This window comes from Colletotrichum truncatum (assembly GCF_014235925.2).
Source record: "Colletotrichum truncatum strain CMES1059 chromosome Unknown Contig_0016, whole genome shotgun sequence".
Classification (NCBI taxonomy): domain Eukaryota; kingdom Fungi; phylum Ascomycota; class Sordariomycetes; order Glomerellales; family Glomerellaceae; genus Colletotrichum; species Colletotrichum truncatum.
In genome coordinates, this window is record NW_027222413.1 from 79,185 (window position 1) to 92,501 (window position 13,317).

General features: G+C 50.9%; 5 protein-coding genes across 5 annotated transcripts; 1 reads left to right on the forward strand and 4 right to left on the reverse strand.

Annotated features, from left to right (window-relative positions):
* Nucleotides 1–2,321: 2,321 nt before the first annotated feature.
* Nucleotides 2,322–3,476, reverse strand: CTRU02_215435 (uncharacterized protein; the record flags this gene model as incomplete). Its single annotated transcript, XM_036723866.1, has 2 exons — nucleotides 2,322–3,260; nucleotides 3,321–3,476. 2 exons carry the CDS (start codon nucleotides 3,474–3,476, stop codon nucleotides 2,322–2,324), a joined length of 1,095 nt encoding a protein of 364 aa, XP_036584549.1.
* A 4,781-nt stretch (nucleotides 3,477–8,257) lies between these two features.
* CTRU02_215436 (zinc finger protein) lies at nucleotides 8,258–9,137 on the reverse strand (the record flags this gene model as incomplete). Its single annotated transcript, XM_036723865.1, has 2 exons — nucleotides 8,258–8,761; nucleotides 8,808–9,137. The coding sequence occupies 2 exons, from the start codon at nucleotides 9,135–9,137 to the stop codon at nucleotides 8,258–8,260; spliced, it is 834 nt and encodes a 277-aa protein (XP_036584548.1).
* Nucleotides 9,138–10,084: 947 nt separating this feature from the next.
* On the reverse strand, nucleotides 10,085–10,828 carry CTRU02_215437 (endonuclease reverse; the record flags this gene model as incomplete). The annotated part of the gene is made up of 1 exon (XM_036723864.1): nucleotides 10,085–10,828. One exon carries the CDS (start codon nucleotides 10,826–10,828, stop codon nucleotides 10,085–10,087), a length of 744 nt encoding a protein of 247 aa, XP_036584547.1.
* Nucleotides 10,829–10,927: 99 nt separating this feature from the next.
* On the reverse strand, nucleotides 10,928–11,032 carry CTRU02_215438 (uncharacterized protein; the record flags this gene model as incomplete). Its single annotated transcript, XM_036723863.1, has 1 exon — nucleotides 10,928–11,032. One exon carries the CDS (start codon nucleotides 11,030–11,032, stop codon nucleotides 10,928–10,930), a length of 105 nt encoding a protein of 34 aa, XP_036584546.1.
* A 641-nt stretch (nucleotides 11,033–11,673) lies between these two features.
* On the forward strand, nucleotides 11,674–12,289 carry CTRU02_215439 (TRAF-type zinc finger; the record flags this gene model as incomplete). Its single annotated transcript, XM_036723862.1, has 2 exons — nucleotides 11,674–11,791; nucleotides 11,850–12,289. The coding sequence occupies 2 exons, from the start codon at nucleotides 11,674–11,676 to the stop codon at nucleotides 12,287–12,289; spliced, it is 558 nt and encodes a 185-aa protein (XP_036584545.1).
* Between the last annotated feature and the right edge of the window lie 1,028 nt (nucleotides 12,290–13,317).

The window sequence follows — 13,317 nt, forward strand, 5'->3', positions numbered from 1 at the left end:
CGTTGGTCGCGTTCAACGACGGCTCCTGCCAGAGCGACGAGGACTTTGAGGCGAGGGTAAAAAGGTACCCTTTCTATGATTATGGCAGCGAGATACTGGGGTCAGCACGTTCAGAAAGGCTTGATGGAGGAAGACGAAGCGATCATCAATTTTCTACGAAGCGAGAAAAAAGTCCTTGCTTGTGGCCAGGCACTACTGATTGAGAGAGCACGCCCCTGGCGCGGATATTCTCAGCGTGTTGCTGGCAATGTCACGGGGCTTCATCTCGCGTCATATTTCGGATTGAGCAGCACAGTCATAAACTCATATCTCTTGGAGAGCCGGCCGAAGCCCCCTAAACTCAACTCCGGACTCTGCTGTCCTGGGCTGCCAAGCACGGGCACGACGCCATTGTTAAGCTGCTAGTAGATAGAGGAATCAACATCCATGACTCCGATCGCCTTGGCCGTACTCCGCTATTTTGGACTGTCATAGGGGGACACAAAACCACGGTCGAGCTATTACTCAACACAGGCAAGCATCGATATCGAAGCGGAAGCTGGATGCGGTAGGACAGCATTCTCGGGCCATAGGCCAGGGCTACAGCGAGATCGCTCAACTACTCATCAACCATGGTGTTGCCGATGTGGATTCGGCTGATCATGTCGGCCGAACACCACTGTCTTGGGCGGCCGCCAACGAACACGTTGAGCCGGTGAAACTCCTTCTCCGTAAGGGAAAATTTGAGCTTGATCGGAGGGATAGAAGAGGACGAACACCATTCTCGCGAGCGGCTGAGATGGTGCATGATAATTTTCTCAAACTACTTCTCGAAGCAGGCGAAATCAACATTGATGCCCCACACAAAAGGGGCCGAACCCCTCTATCATGGGCAGCAGGGAATGGCTGCGACACGGTCATCAAGTTGCTGCTCGGTACGAAACGGGTGGATATTTTGTCCAAAGACATAGATGATAGGACGCCACTTTCCTGGGCCGTTGGGTCTGGCCATGGTGGTGTTGCACATAGTTTCCTCGACGCAGCAGCTGCACATTTCGATTCAGGCATTGATTTACCGGATGAATTCGGCTGGACTCCGCTTATATGGTAAGTCCAAAATGGCCCCGCCAGCATTGCGATTGGCTGCTCAAGACGGGGAAAGTCAATATTGCCAAGGCAGACCGCAGTGAAGGGATTGCTTTCTCATGGGCAGCTTGTAACGACCACGATCATATAGTCAAGCTCTTTCTTGGTATAACAGACACTGGCATCGATTTGAAAGACACGGATGGACGGACTGCATTTTCTTGGGCTGTTGGAGAGGGTCATGTAGCGGTGGTCCATCTTCAACTTGATGCAGGAGTCGATATCGACGCAAGTGACGGTCGCCTCAGAAGTCCGATCTCATGGGCAGCTCAGAACGGACATGACGTTTTGAGTCTGCTACTTGATTGTAGAGTGGACGCAGATTCTAGAGACAAGGACGGCCGTACACTGCTCTTGTGGGCAGCTGAATGTGGGAAACGAGGCCGTGGTAGAGTTGCTCATAAACACAGGGATGGTTAGGGATTGAAATGATGAACCCTAGTGGTCGGACGGGGCTTTCATGGGCAGAACAAGGTGGATATGCGGCGGTCGGAGAGCTTTTATCTAGGACCCGATGACGCGCATTAGCCAATGGGAAAATAGACCTAAACCCGCCAGGTCGTTTATCATATGCAAAGAAGTGTCGACAGTATTCCGTCCTCGGTGGTTTGCCTCCCCAACGACGCTTCTCCAATCCCAAAGTGAGAAAAGGTCCTACTGCAACAGCTTTGTGAGGAGTTGCTAGGAAAATCTATGCGCTATCTGACCGCATGGTGAACGTAATATCGGAAAGATATGCCTGTGCTTCGTTGGGATATTATGCGGTGAAGAGAGTTTATGAATTGATGATGAGTATCGCAACGTGCTATTGCGTTGTGTACGTAAACACGTGAAGCTTCGTAATGATCTGCTCCCAATAACCGGCTAAATGCTCTAAGGCCGACTACCGGATTCATGGCTCCTGTACGGCTCAGACACAAATGGTGTGCACCCCATTTCTTGCAGTCCCGCTCGGCGTCGAGTTCGATCGTGGGAAGTTTATCAAAGAAAGTTGGTGCGGCACTACCAGGGAAGCATATCCGGCAGTTTTATGATAATCTTCCTTGGAAAAGAACAACGTGCGAGGTTGTGAATCAATCATAATCCGTTGTAGTTGCCTTTTCGGATTTGCTGTCAGACGTAGTAAAGGTCTGCAGGCGTGTATTTGTCTGTGTGTGACATTGGAAAGAGTCTGAGGCAATAACCAACGGCTATCGCTACGATCGTTGCTTAATGAAAGGAGCTTTTTCAAGGGCTCTGACCTGAGTGGCCCAAACGTCTTTTCCCAAAACGATGAGCTCTAAGCCAAACTCGTCAAGCACCTCCTTGACACTGGGTTCGCCTCCGCGCAAAACTTTCACAAACTCCTCATTGGTTTCGCAAGTCGCCGCCTTCCATATTGATTTCCACTTCGCAATCGCATGAGCGGCCGCGGGTCCTTGACTTTGAATGTTCCTAGCGATCATGTAGAACGACGAGCGCTTAGCATGACTGGTTTTCGGCTTGAACAGCCCTACAGTGGCGAATTCTCTGAATGTGTTCAGAAGTAAGACTGTGTCCCAGGCCTCAAGTTTGTGTAATAATACAATCATTGTGCTACCTGGTCTTGCATGTTCGAGACCAAGACACAGTTGCGTCACTGTCAGCCGATAAGCCTCACGATTTTCCCGGTATTGTTTGCGGGCATGGGTTCGGAGGACCTGGCCGTCACAAATCACCAGGTCAAATAGATCGCCTGGCTTCAGCTGTTGCGGCAAGAAACTGCTGTGATCTGGGTGTTCAACGGGTACATCCACCAATCCCATATCTGCCGCAAGCATCGTTATATCCAAGAACTTCAACTGGAACCTCTTGCTGTTTGGAATAAGAATTTTGTGTCCTCCAGATTCGACAGGCAAACTGAACGCCACCGCCTGAGCTTTCGGGTTCAACTCGAGAGCTGTGTGAAGGAATCCTCCAGGGGCCGCGCACATGTCGAGAACCATCGGTCGCGATAGGTTGCTGTCCTGAATTGCAAAGGCTCCCACGGCGCTGTGAACCTCTTGTCCGATCCGCTGCATCATGTTGTAGAAGAATCTGGCAGTCCTTGCATTGGCCTTGTCGGCTCTATCGCGCTGCTGGCGAAAATACTGATCGCCTTGAGGGTTGTTCCATCCCTACATAAATTTCACTAAGATCAGAGTCAAATCAGCCTGTCTTTTGATCATGATATTTACTTGTTTGCGAAGCTCCTGCAACTTGCGAAATTCCGGCACCCGTTGCATGAGGAATTGGATAATGACCCCATCAGCTATAGGGAGTTCTTGATCGACTGAGAGCAGGGTCCCCTCGGCAATGTCACCGTGAACAGAAGTCAAACTTTCAGTCTCCATAGTAATGACTTGTCGGTTGGTAGATACGTCGTTAGCACCTAAGCAACCAAGAGTGGGAAACAATGTAGGGATAAGAACTTGTGGCTGCGTCAGTAATGAAGGCTCCTTGTTGCCAAATATTCAAATGCTTGCCATAAGTAGCGGCAAAATTTATGCGAAGAAGGAAAGGAAAGACATGTACTGAGATTGGTGAATACTCTGACGTGGTCGTAACGACAGCCAGTCAACTCAGACGGACGGCCTCCCGCATGACAAGGCATCCTACTCCTCTATTGGGATGTCGATATGTGGAGAGATTACAGAACGACATTGAGAAAAATGTACCGCTTCTCGTACTGCTTCTCATAAACGGCAACGGTGCATACAACAATACACTGGACGCGCGGCCGATGGACGATGGCAACAGACCGTACCGCAGAATGAAACACAGCGCCTGCCACACTTTCGGAGCTATCTTGATCGTGTCACCACCTGGAAATTGTATTTGCTGGTGAGCGCTGCGGAGGGACAGAAAGAAGACAAGGATCTTCTTGTCCAGCGACGCGCTGCATGCTGGGATACGCTGAGCACAACCCCGAAACCAACAACGTTGGCGCTCGCGTAGGGAGAATTCTGATTAGGCAAGTGGATGGGGGAAATCCCGCCGCATCCCTCGTTGCTTGAGGGTACACTGACTGCACCTGCCCGCAACATGCAAGTACACAACTCATCAACCCTGCGGGACTTTCCCCGCAGTCCAGTATCGTATCCAACAACCCAACCGTGTCTTGATTTGTACATTACATTCTGATTCTTGCCCTGTGACATTGCCTATTACTGTACTACAAGAAACATTGGTTCATATGGATTAACACCAAGAAACCCTTGCTGTACTATTCGACGAGTTTGATGCCTGCGGCATTACCTCTACCATTAATAGGACTCTGAGGAGGGCTGAATGGACGAAGAAACGGCGCAACTCATTGCTTGAGAACGGAACGCTGACCTGTGTGACTACTACCTGCCCAGACTGTCGGCTTTTCGGTCGTTCTCTGTTAGGATAGGGATGTAGCTGGGCCGCTTGACCAGCAGATGTATTAAAGGACCAAATACAATGTGACGAACATACAGGACTGGCGTAGCCCGCTTCAGCCATCGGTATCCAATCGGATGATCCGCAAGGCTGCTCGAGCACTCTTCGTGTGATGAAAGATGAGAATCGGCCATGCTTCACTGTGAGAGGCTCCTTATCAGAAAAGGCGCCCTGTCGTTCGTTGGTCAACCAGAGTTCCGCGACGAATGAGTGTATCTTTGTTTCAAAAGGACAGAGGACGGAGTCGAGGGGTCGTTTAATGCGGCCGCTGATCTGCTTGGCATGGCGCCTTTGGAAAAGCACCTGTTGTATCAGGCCTGGCTGTTGGAAGGGCCACAAGCGGCACAGGAAAAGTACAGTAGCGCCTCCCCCTTCCCCATCGGCGTCCCAGGCCGACACTTTGGTTGTCCCTTATAGTGCATAGCATGTTTATACTAGAAGAGCCGTTCAAGTATACGATACGCTGGATTACGACGCAACCAAGACTCCGCCGCGAAATAGTTATTTGCACCTAGCCTGTTGATTATTTGATTGGCTTGTTGGTGCTGTAAAACCTCGACTAGCAGTTACATCGACATGGATGCCAGGCGCCATGGCGACAAGAGACGACACTTTCTATGACTGGGCGCTATATACAACTAGTGTCCAATCGTCACTTGTTCTTCCGCGCAAAGTGCGCAAAGGATGCGTATCCGTCGACCAAACCACGCCAGGGGTGGGAAGGGCGTGCAGACTTGCCATTTTGTGGTTGATAACCCTCCATACGCAGGCAGGCGGACGTCCCTGCAGGCTGCTGTACACAACGCGAGAGGGGGCTGCACGCGGTCGCCAAGTTGCGGCCACAGCGACCCAGCCGCTCCGTTTGGCTGATATCCACTTCCCATAACGCGAACAACGCGAACAACGCGAACAACGCCGCTATTGTTAGGCACAGTGGGGTCAAGACTACTTGGTGAGTGGTATGATGAAGGAAAAGCAACGACTTAGAGGTTGCCTTATCCGTTGGCGCTTACTGGTGCTCACACCCCAATACGACACAAATAGGAGGACCACTGTGGTTGACCATTTGCTTACTCAGGTAAATAATGTTTTGCTTTCAAGCCAAACTAGTTTCTTGGTGGGATCGGAAGATTGGCCAATTACATGACGTTCTGCCAGCTCGTCTTCTTCCAGTAATAAGTCCGAGGACTACGCATAGGTACCAACTCTGCGAAGTCGCGAATGGTTGCAAGCTCTCAGTCTACTGCCAAATAATGAAACTTCATTTAGGGAGGAAGCAGACCAAGTCCTTACCGTTGACCAATGCGCATAGCCAGTCGGTGTTAAACCTCAGCGCGCACCAGGGTGCAAGCCGGCCCAGGCACGTTCGTCCGGAGGTGATGAGCATCTTGCCCCGCGAGGGTCTCAGCGCCGCCGCACATGCGATGCTACAGTAGCAGGAGATGGGATAGGATATGCCCGGCTCCCCGTCCGCACGCGATGAAGACGGGCGCGCGTCTAGGAGTCGCCGCTCGACAATAAGTCGCCACCACTTACATGTACTGTACTGCGTCGTCGAGGGTAACCTCATATTGCTGTTTTGCGGCTGCAAATACGCTTGTTCCCCATGAAGTCCCGGATCTCCGGAAGCTACCAGACAATGGTAGTCGACTGGAGCAGTGCTCTACAACCCCGCCTCGGCTAGGTGGGGAAAAACGCCCTCGACTCAGTACCACAAGTTTTTCACCGCGATCTGGATGCTTTCGAAGGCATACATAACAGCACGAATACTGTAAAATTCAGCAGTGTCAGGCCTCAGCTGTTGGCGAAGCCCAATGCAGCATGGCGTAACCACAAAAAGGAGCTCACAGCACCAGATTTGGGAATCAAGAACCTTTCCCTGCAACCTCTGTGTTGCAGTGCTACCTGCCAGCGATTCCCTTTGGAAAGTCTCAATTCACGTTTACGTTGCATTTATGTCTGTCGCCATTCGCGCTATCGTTGGCTTTGGAGCGGGCTGGGCCTGGAGGTTTGCCTTGCGCAAATAGTTGGTTGATTCTGAAGGCTGCCTCTTATCTCCCCCCACCCCGCCCACCCACATACTCGTTATCACGCCCGCGGTGAACCGGGTAACCAGAGCTGATTGATTGCATGTACATTTCTGTTTTCCTGATCTCCTTAAAGCCCCCATTGCGCTCCCTTTCTACTTGCTTCTCCACCTTTTGACCTCCTATCTACGGCGGCTGAAGCAGTGCGTGCTGTTTGTCGCGGGGTGATTGTTGATTAGGATTATGTTGGTTTTGGTTTGTTCAGAGACCTTCGTCTCCCGGTCGCAGACACAGACGTGTGAGGGCTTTACGTCGATTCGATGCAAATAGTAGTTACTGTCAGGCAAAAACAGCTTGGCAGCCAGCAATATTGATTATGCTCATCCCATCTCGTTTAGTCTCCAGTGAGCACAGTAGATGCTGTTTGAATAAGTAGTAGGACGATGTGGCAGACCTTCTCGTGGTGTCCGGTGCCAGTAGGGACGGCGGGGGTGGCGCTGTCGAAAACCGCGGTTGGATTGTGCTGTGGCAAGTTCCATCGCTGGGGCCCGGAGGATTCATACTTTCCTACTCACCAGTCGCTGGCTCGATATCGGTCACTGTCCAGTCGATCGTGCTCACCTGACTGTAGTGTAGGTAAGGGGGCACGCAAGGGGCACGCAAGGATCTCAGACTGCCTACTCTACGTCCACATAGCGTTGTGCAGCAGGGAGGTTAACGGAAACGTTGCATCCTCAATTCTGATCGCAGATCAATCCTTGCATATCAGAAGGGAAAAGCCCGATTCGCTTGGGTGACACATTTTGATTATAAGTTTAGAAGATCGATAACAGAACAAGATCAATGTGTAATATCTGACTTGGAAGTCTCCACATAATTACGAATGTCTTAATGCCCTTCGCCGGATTGCTTTCGGGTGATGTAGTCGTCGAACGACTCTTGAGCAATTTCGCGAATCTTTGAGGGAGGATCCCACGTCGTATCGCTGTCGGACGGCGGGTACCCCACCCATTGAACTTTTAGTCCGCGTGAAGAGTTCTCCTCAATGATATATCGAAGACGTGGTATTGGTCGGTCTGGATTATTTCTTCACGCGGCCGAGTCCAACTGGGAGGGACACCTCTGCTGGATGAGCCTCTCAGGCACGAGCCGTTTGGAACCATCGGCAGGGCGGTGCTCCACCACGAGGACTTCTGCCAACCAACCGCTGTCGTTCGACTTTTGAAGAGCCACTTTTGGAGCATGGATCAGGGTGGTCCCTGTCTACCCTTACTGGGCTGATCGACCTACAAGAGAGAGGGGTTGTGTCGAACTTTTAATACCGGAAAGATGAGTTGTTAACTAGAGGCGGGATCCTCACTTAAAAGTGCGGAGAGTAACAAGCTAAACGTTCCCTAGACCTGACGAATAAGCCTTCAGAGTAGCAAAGTGGGTCTAGACGGCCTCCTGCATATGATGTTTCTTTTTCATGGCAGTGAGAAATCTAGTGTTCATAAACCTGCAGGCTATAATCCAATCCCCCCTTACCGCTTCTTTGCTAACTTTGCAGACCAACTTGAATTCGGAACTTTCTCCCGGCAATCGATTCAGTAATACTAAGGAGTAGAAACACTAGAAGATCCTATTTTTAATACGTTGTAGCTTACAACAAATTACAACGGCTTCTTTCTATGAAGTTCGGATTAAAACGCGATCATGTGGCCAGGGTCGAAAATCCGTTTAGCCGTCTCCTGAACATCCTCGAAGCGCATGAAGTTGCAGCTTTCACTCTCTAAATGATTACCAACGGCAGCCAAGGTTCTGAACTTCTTGCCGCAACTTCTGTTCGGGCAGTGGTAAAGATCCTGCTGGTGCTGGTGCTTAGGGGAATTAAGATGCTGGTTGAGTGAGTCGAGGCGTTCGAAGTGACTCCCGCAGAGGAAACACTCAAAAGCCTGAGCGCGGGCATTGTAGGACTTGTGAGTCGCCTCAAAACTGCTCGAACCAGACCAATTAAGCAACCGCTCGGTCAACACACCATTTGGGTCCTTGCCTTTGACTGCTTCGTAGACCTTGATCCGGTCCAAGGGAGCTTTTGAACATCCACCCTGTTCAAGATGATGGAAAACGCCGCCTGTAGTCACGTATGGACCGTGACAGAAAGGGCAAGATATGTTTGTACCTCGATGCTGCTTGCTATTGCGATGCTACAAACGTCAGACATTTATAGTGGCTTCTGGATTAATGACAAACCATCTTAATGCTGTTTAAATCTTGAAATTCTCGGTCGCATGGGTCGCAATAGAAATGTTTCTCGATCTCGTGGTTTCTCAGGTCTTCCTCATCATGGAAAACCTCGGAGCAGGAGTCGTAGTCGCAGTAGTGATTCGGTTCGTCAGAGGCTGAATCAGCCCAGTGGTCACGAGCGTTCATATGCTGTTCGACAGCTTGTTGACTTTGGAAATAGCGGTCGCAACTGTCGCATTCGAAGTCGGGAACCTCATGGAATTTCGCGGCTACATGCTGATCGCGAGACCTACAAGTCGGCCACGTCTGCCAGCATGTACCGCAAGTGAAAGCCATCGGAGTTTGGCATGAATATCAGGGAGGTGAGTTGCTGGGATGGGCAGCAGAATGTCAACTCTTTGTATGCTCATTGCCCCGCACATGCGAAGGGGGAATACAGGACCTACTTGCTTGTATCATCATCCCCGTCTTGGCATGCATTGGAAGAGTGGCCGTCTAAGGTCACCCCGCGTCAATGACTGAACATTGACACGATTGTGCCAATGGATATGCCGCGCCCGCAGCGTTGTTGGAACATGGCGCCCCCTTACGTTTGCATCAATTATAATCATGCACTCTGCCATCTGCCATCTGCCTCCTGCAGCTGCATCTTTCTGTCTTATGAGAATGTTTTTCTGGTAAGCTCACCAGCACTCGTTCATGGGGTCCAGGTTGCCAGGCTGCTATGATATCCCAAACTCCTTGACCAGGTCGTAGCGAGCTACAAGGGGCATAGTACACGTTGATGACTGTGAGAAGTTCCCTCTTTCCGGACCAGAGTTGTAGGAAGAGCAAGTCCGTGGATGGAACCGATAGAGGGCGTGTTTGTACGCCCCGTAGCCCCGTTCCTCTGCGGAGGTAAGTGAGCACTCTGGGTCTGCCTTCAACCCAGTTATCCACTGCGGTAAAGATCTCGAAACAAGGATGGTATTTTGTGAGCCTCCTCTCTTCCGAGCGAATGGAGGGCTCTTGGATTAGGAGTATGTCAATCTGAGCCGCGTACGCTAGATTCAGTGCTGTTCCGTGTGCAGACGGTCGCTTGGCCACGTTCGCTTGCATGATTTGCAGAATCCTAGAGGTCCCCCCTCTCCTGTTGTGTACCATGTGACGGAATACAGTCCATCAATTCTCCTCCTTCTCGGGATTGTTGGTGCGACTGCTGGGTCGCAATCCTCCACGATCTCTCTCTCTCTCGGCCCGAATGGCCCGTAGCTGTGCCTTGTTCCTCCTCTGGACTACCCCTTTCACCACTTTGGGTGTGATAGAGCAGGTGGCATTGGGGAGACCTCTTCTCCTTCGGAAACTGCAGGTTCACAAAAACGCTGGCCCCCATCAAACGGAGGCGTCTTGGTAGTTGCCTTACGGCTTCCGCCTTGAACCAGGCTGTAACCGTACCTAGCCTTTCGACTTCGTCTTTTCTGGAAAAGTATGCTTTTTCTGGCATATTTTGTTGTAAGCTGGATTTCTTCGAGTAGCTCCTCGGACGAGATTTCTAGCTCGGTGATGCTTACCAAAAAATGCCTGGTGTAAGGGACGTTTGCGATGTAGGCCCGGATCCACGCATCGCGCTGCTCGACTGCTTGCGCCTGAAGAAGGGCAGCAACATGTTCACTGTTGTCTAGCAAGACTTTTGCGCCATTAGCTAACGAAGGTAGGAGTGCTAATCCTGTCTTGGCATGGTCTATCCCCTTGAGAGCTCCTCGAACTTGAGGACCGAGCTTTTCTCGAACGAACATGTAAATGTCGTAGGCCTTCTTGTTTCGAAGCGGGCTTTCGGGGGGCAGGCGCGCGAAGACGCGTAAGTCTTTCAAGGGCGCCCGCTTTGTAACTTGTTTTGCTAGCGTTGGTTCGTTTTGTTTTCTGGCCAGTGGCTGGCTTGCCAACGTCGCGTATGTATGGACCGGTACCGGTCGGTTCTGAACTGTCTCCAAGGAATGCCGTCGGAGACTCGGAGCAGTCTCGCTGGGTTCTGTGCCGACAGCATGCATAGAGCTTGCTAGACCACTTTGGTGCCGGGCTGAACTCTGTTTTTCCTCCCGGAGTTTTCTTTCCAAGGATTCAATCTTTTTTAAACAGTCCTTCAGGAACTACTCCCTTTCGGCGTCCCGTCGTAGGAGATCCTGGACGAGACTTGAAAGCTTGTTGATCTCGTCTTTAAGCTCACCATTATCCTGGTAGCTGACCTGCTCCATCACTCTGACCTTGGCGATCGGTTTCCGGACTCGCCCTGACCGTCGAGATGTACTGTGATCGATGGCCCTACATCTAGGGAGACCGCCATGATCGTGAGATTTGGCTCACGTGGGCTGATGATGGAAGATGCTAGTGCGATGGGCCGAAGCCTTCTATATTCTTAACAATTGCTAACAGTGGGTGCCTTGTATCGCGTCTGTGCGACGTTGACTTTGCGTGGGCGGTGGACGCTATTATCCAATCCCCCAGAACTCTCGCTGTGACTGGCCAGGTTTTAGTACCCCACTCCTTCCCCCCCTTTGCCATATGTGATGGTGATAAAATATCCACGTCCACTTTTCTCCTGCTCGCAGCAAGGCATTGACACAGAGTGACTTGGATAGACCACCGACAACTACGGTTGCCGAATCTTGCTGGCTAACTTGCACCCATCATCGGTACGTCAGACGGGCCCCATGGTAGTGCGCCCTGCACGGCCTGGCGCTAGCGCCCTAGACTGCTCAAAATGGCTGTTACATAGACTGACATCCATCTCGTTATCGGCAGCGGTCTTACTTAGAACGCCTTCGTGGGAAGTCTTCGTGGGAAGTGAACTGTGCAACCATCGCGCTCCTCATTTCCTCGTCGAATCTCTTACTAAATGCCGCCCTCCCCGCACAACGGAGCCTCCACACGGACGAGAACACCCTCTGTGAACTCTGTACTAGAACAGGCGGTGAGATCAAAAGATAGTTGGTTATTTCCTCAAGCTCCCGACGGTCAGCCCTAGATTCTGTTATATACTCTCGCTCCCCGCCCCACGCTAACGCCAGGTAGCGAGACATGGGAACACGAAGCCGTCTACGTTAGGCGTTGATGAATCTCGAAATCTATGTTTTGAAATACTCGAGTATGTTGGAAGCTTTGACGACCGACTCATTTGTCCCATTTGCAAATGCCATATGGTCGCACCTTTAGTTACGCCATGCCATCACGCTTTTTGCTACTCGTGCCTCCATCGTCACCTGGATTTAAGCAAAACATGCCCGATGGACAGAAGAAACCTCAGACAGCGCGATGTTAGACCATCAACCGAGTTATCTGACCTACTCGATAAGCTGGAAGTGCTTTGTCCTTATTCCGGCCAAGGATGCGAATCGAAATTCGAGAGGGCGCACCTAATGCAGCATATTGAAATATGCAAGTTTTCGCTCAACAAGTCAAATGCTCACTCAGGGCCAGACCAAGAGAAGGCTCAGCGGTGCAGGAGTGGATAGACAGACATGTTAGTTGACTGTTATCGCTTGACAAAATGATGCCACATCACGACCAGACGTGATTTTCTTTCTTCTTTTCTTTTTTGTGCAACACTGAGCATGAATAATCCAGAACGGCCAACACACTCACATGCCACTGCGCGAAAAGAGAGTCAACTGCCCACCACGGAAAAAGTGTGAATTTTGGATCGACAGCCTCTATTTTCGTCAGTAGTAGAGCAAAACGCAGACGTTGTGCGAGGCCTGATCGCCGTTGAGACGGGTACAGACATCCGCACGAAGGACAGCATGTCTCTCACTGTGGAATGTGACGGATGCTCACTTTCCAAGATTAACGTCAGATAAGCTGCGAACCACGAAGCGTAGGCTATGGTCCTGGTGAGAGATCAGCGAACGACTTCCATGACCTCGAATCTCAAGGCCGTCGAAGCTTCGTCTCGAGTGCGAATAGCTTCTCAAAGCCCTCGACAGCCTGGTGCGATAGCGTCACTAAACCGTATGAGCCACAGCCTATCGATTCTTGACACCTGCCGCACTTTTCAGCAACTTCTCTGGTCTAGTCCAGTTTTAAGTTCCCGTTCTCGGAGGTTTCTTGTTTGCCTCTCAACTTACGCTTCCATCTGGCAACACGGAGAGTGCCGACGACATTCTCGCCCTTCTGACCCAGCAACGCACGCAAGGCATCAGCCGCAGAAGACCTATTCTCTCTCAAGCACCATTGATAACCAAACTCCCCAGGAACTGGACTCACGATTCGCGATTCTCTTGGCGTTCTCCCGGTTTTTGCTGTGCTTTGAGGGATTGAGCACATGATACATTGGCTCTGAAGGAGAAAGGCTGAAACGTGGGAGGAACAGGAAAACTCCGCAGGCGCCGCTGGGTTATTTTTTCCCCATTACGACGTGAAAAGATCTATTTCTTCAGAAGATGATTTTGGGATCTATAAAAATGCTCACTTTCATTTTCCAAGGTTGTTCTTGATGCTCCCTCTTAATCTGTTTTACTATGCGGTATTGATTTTTTTGCGG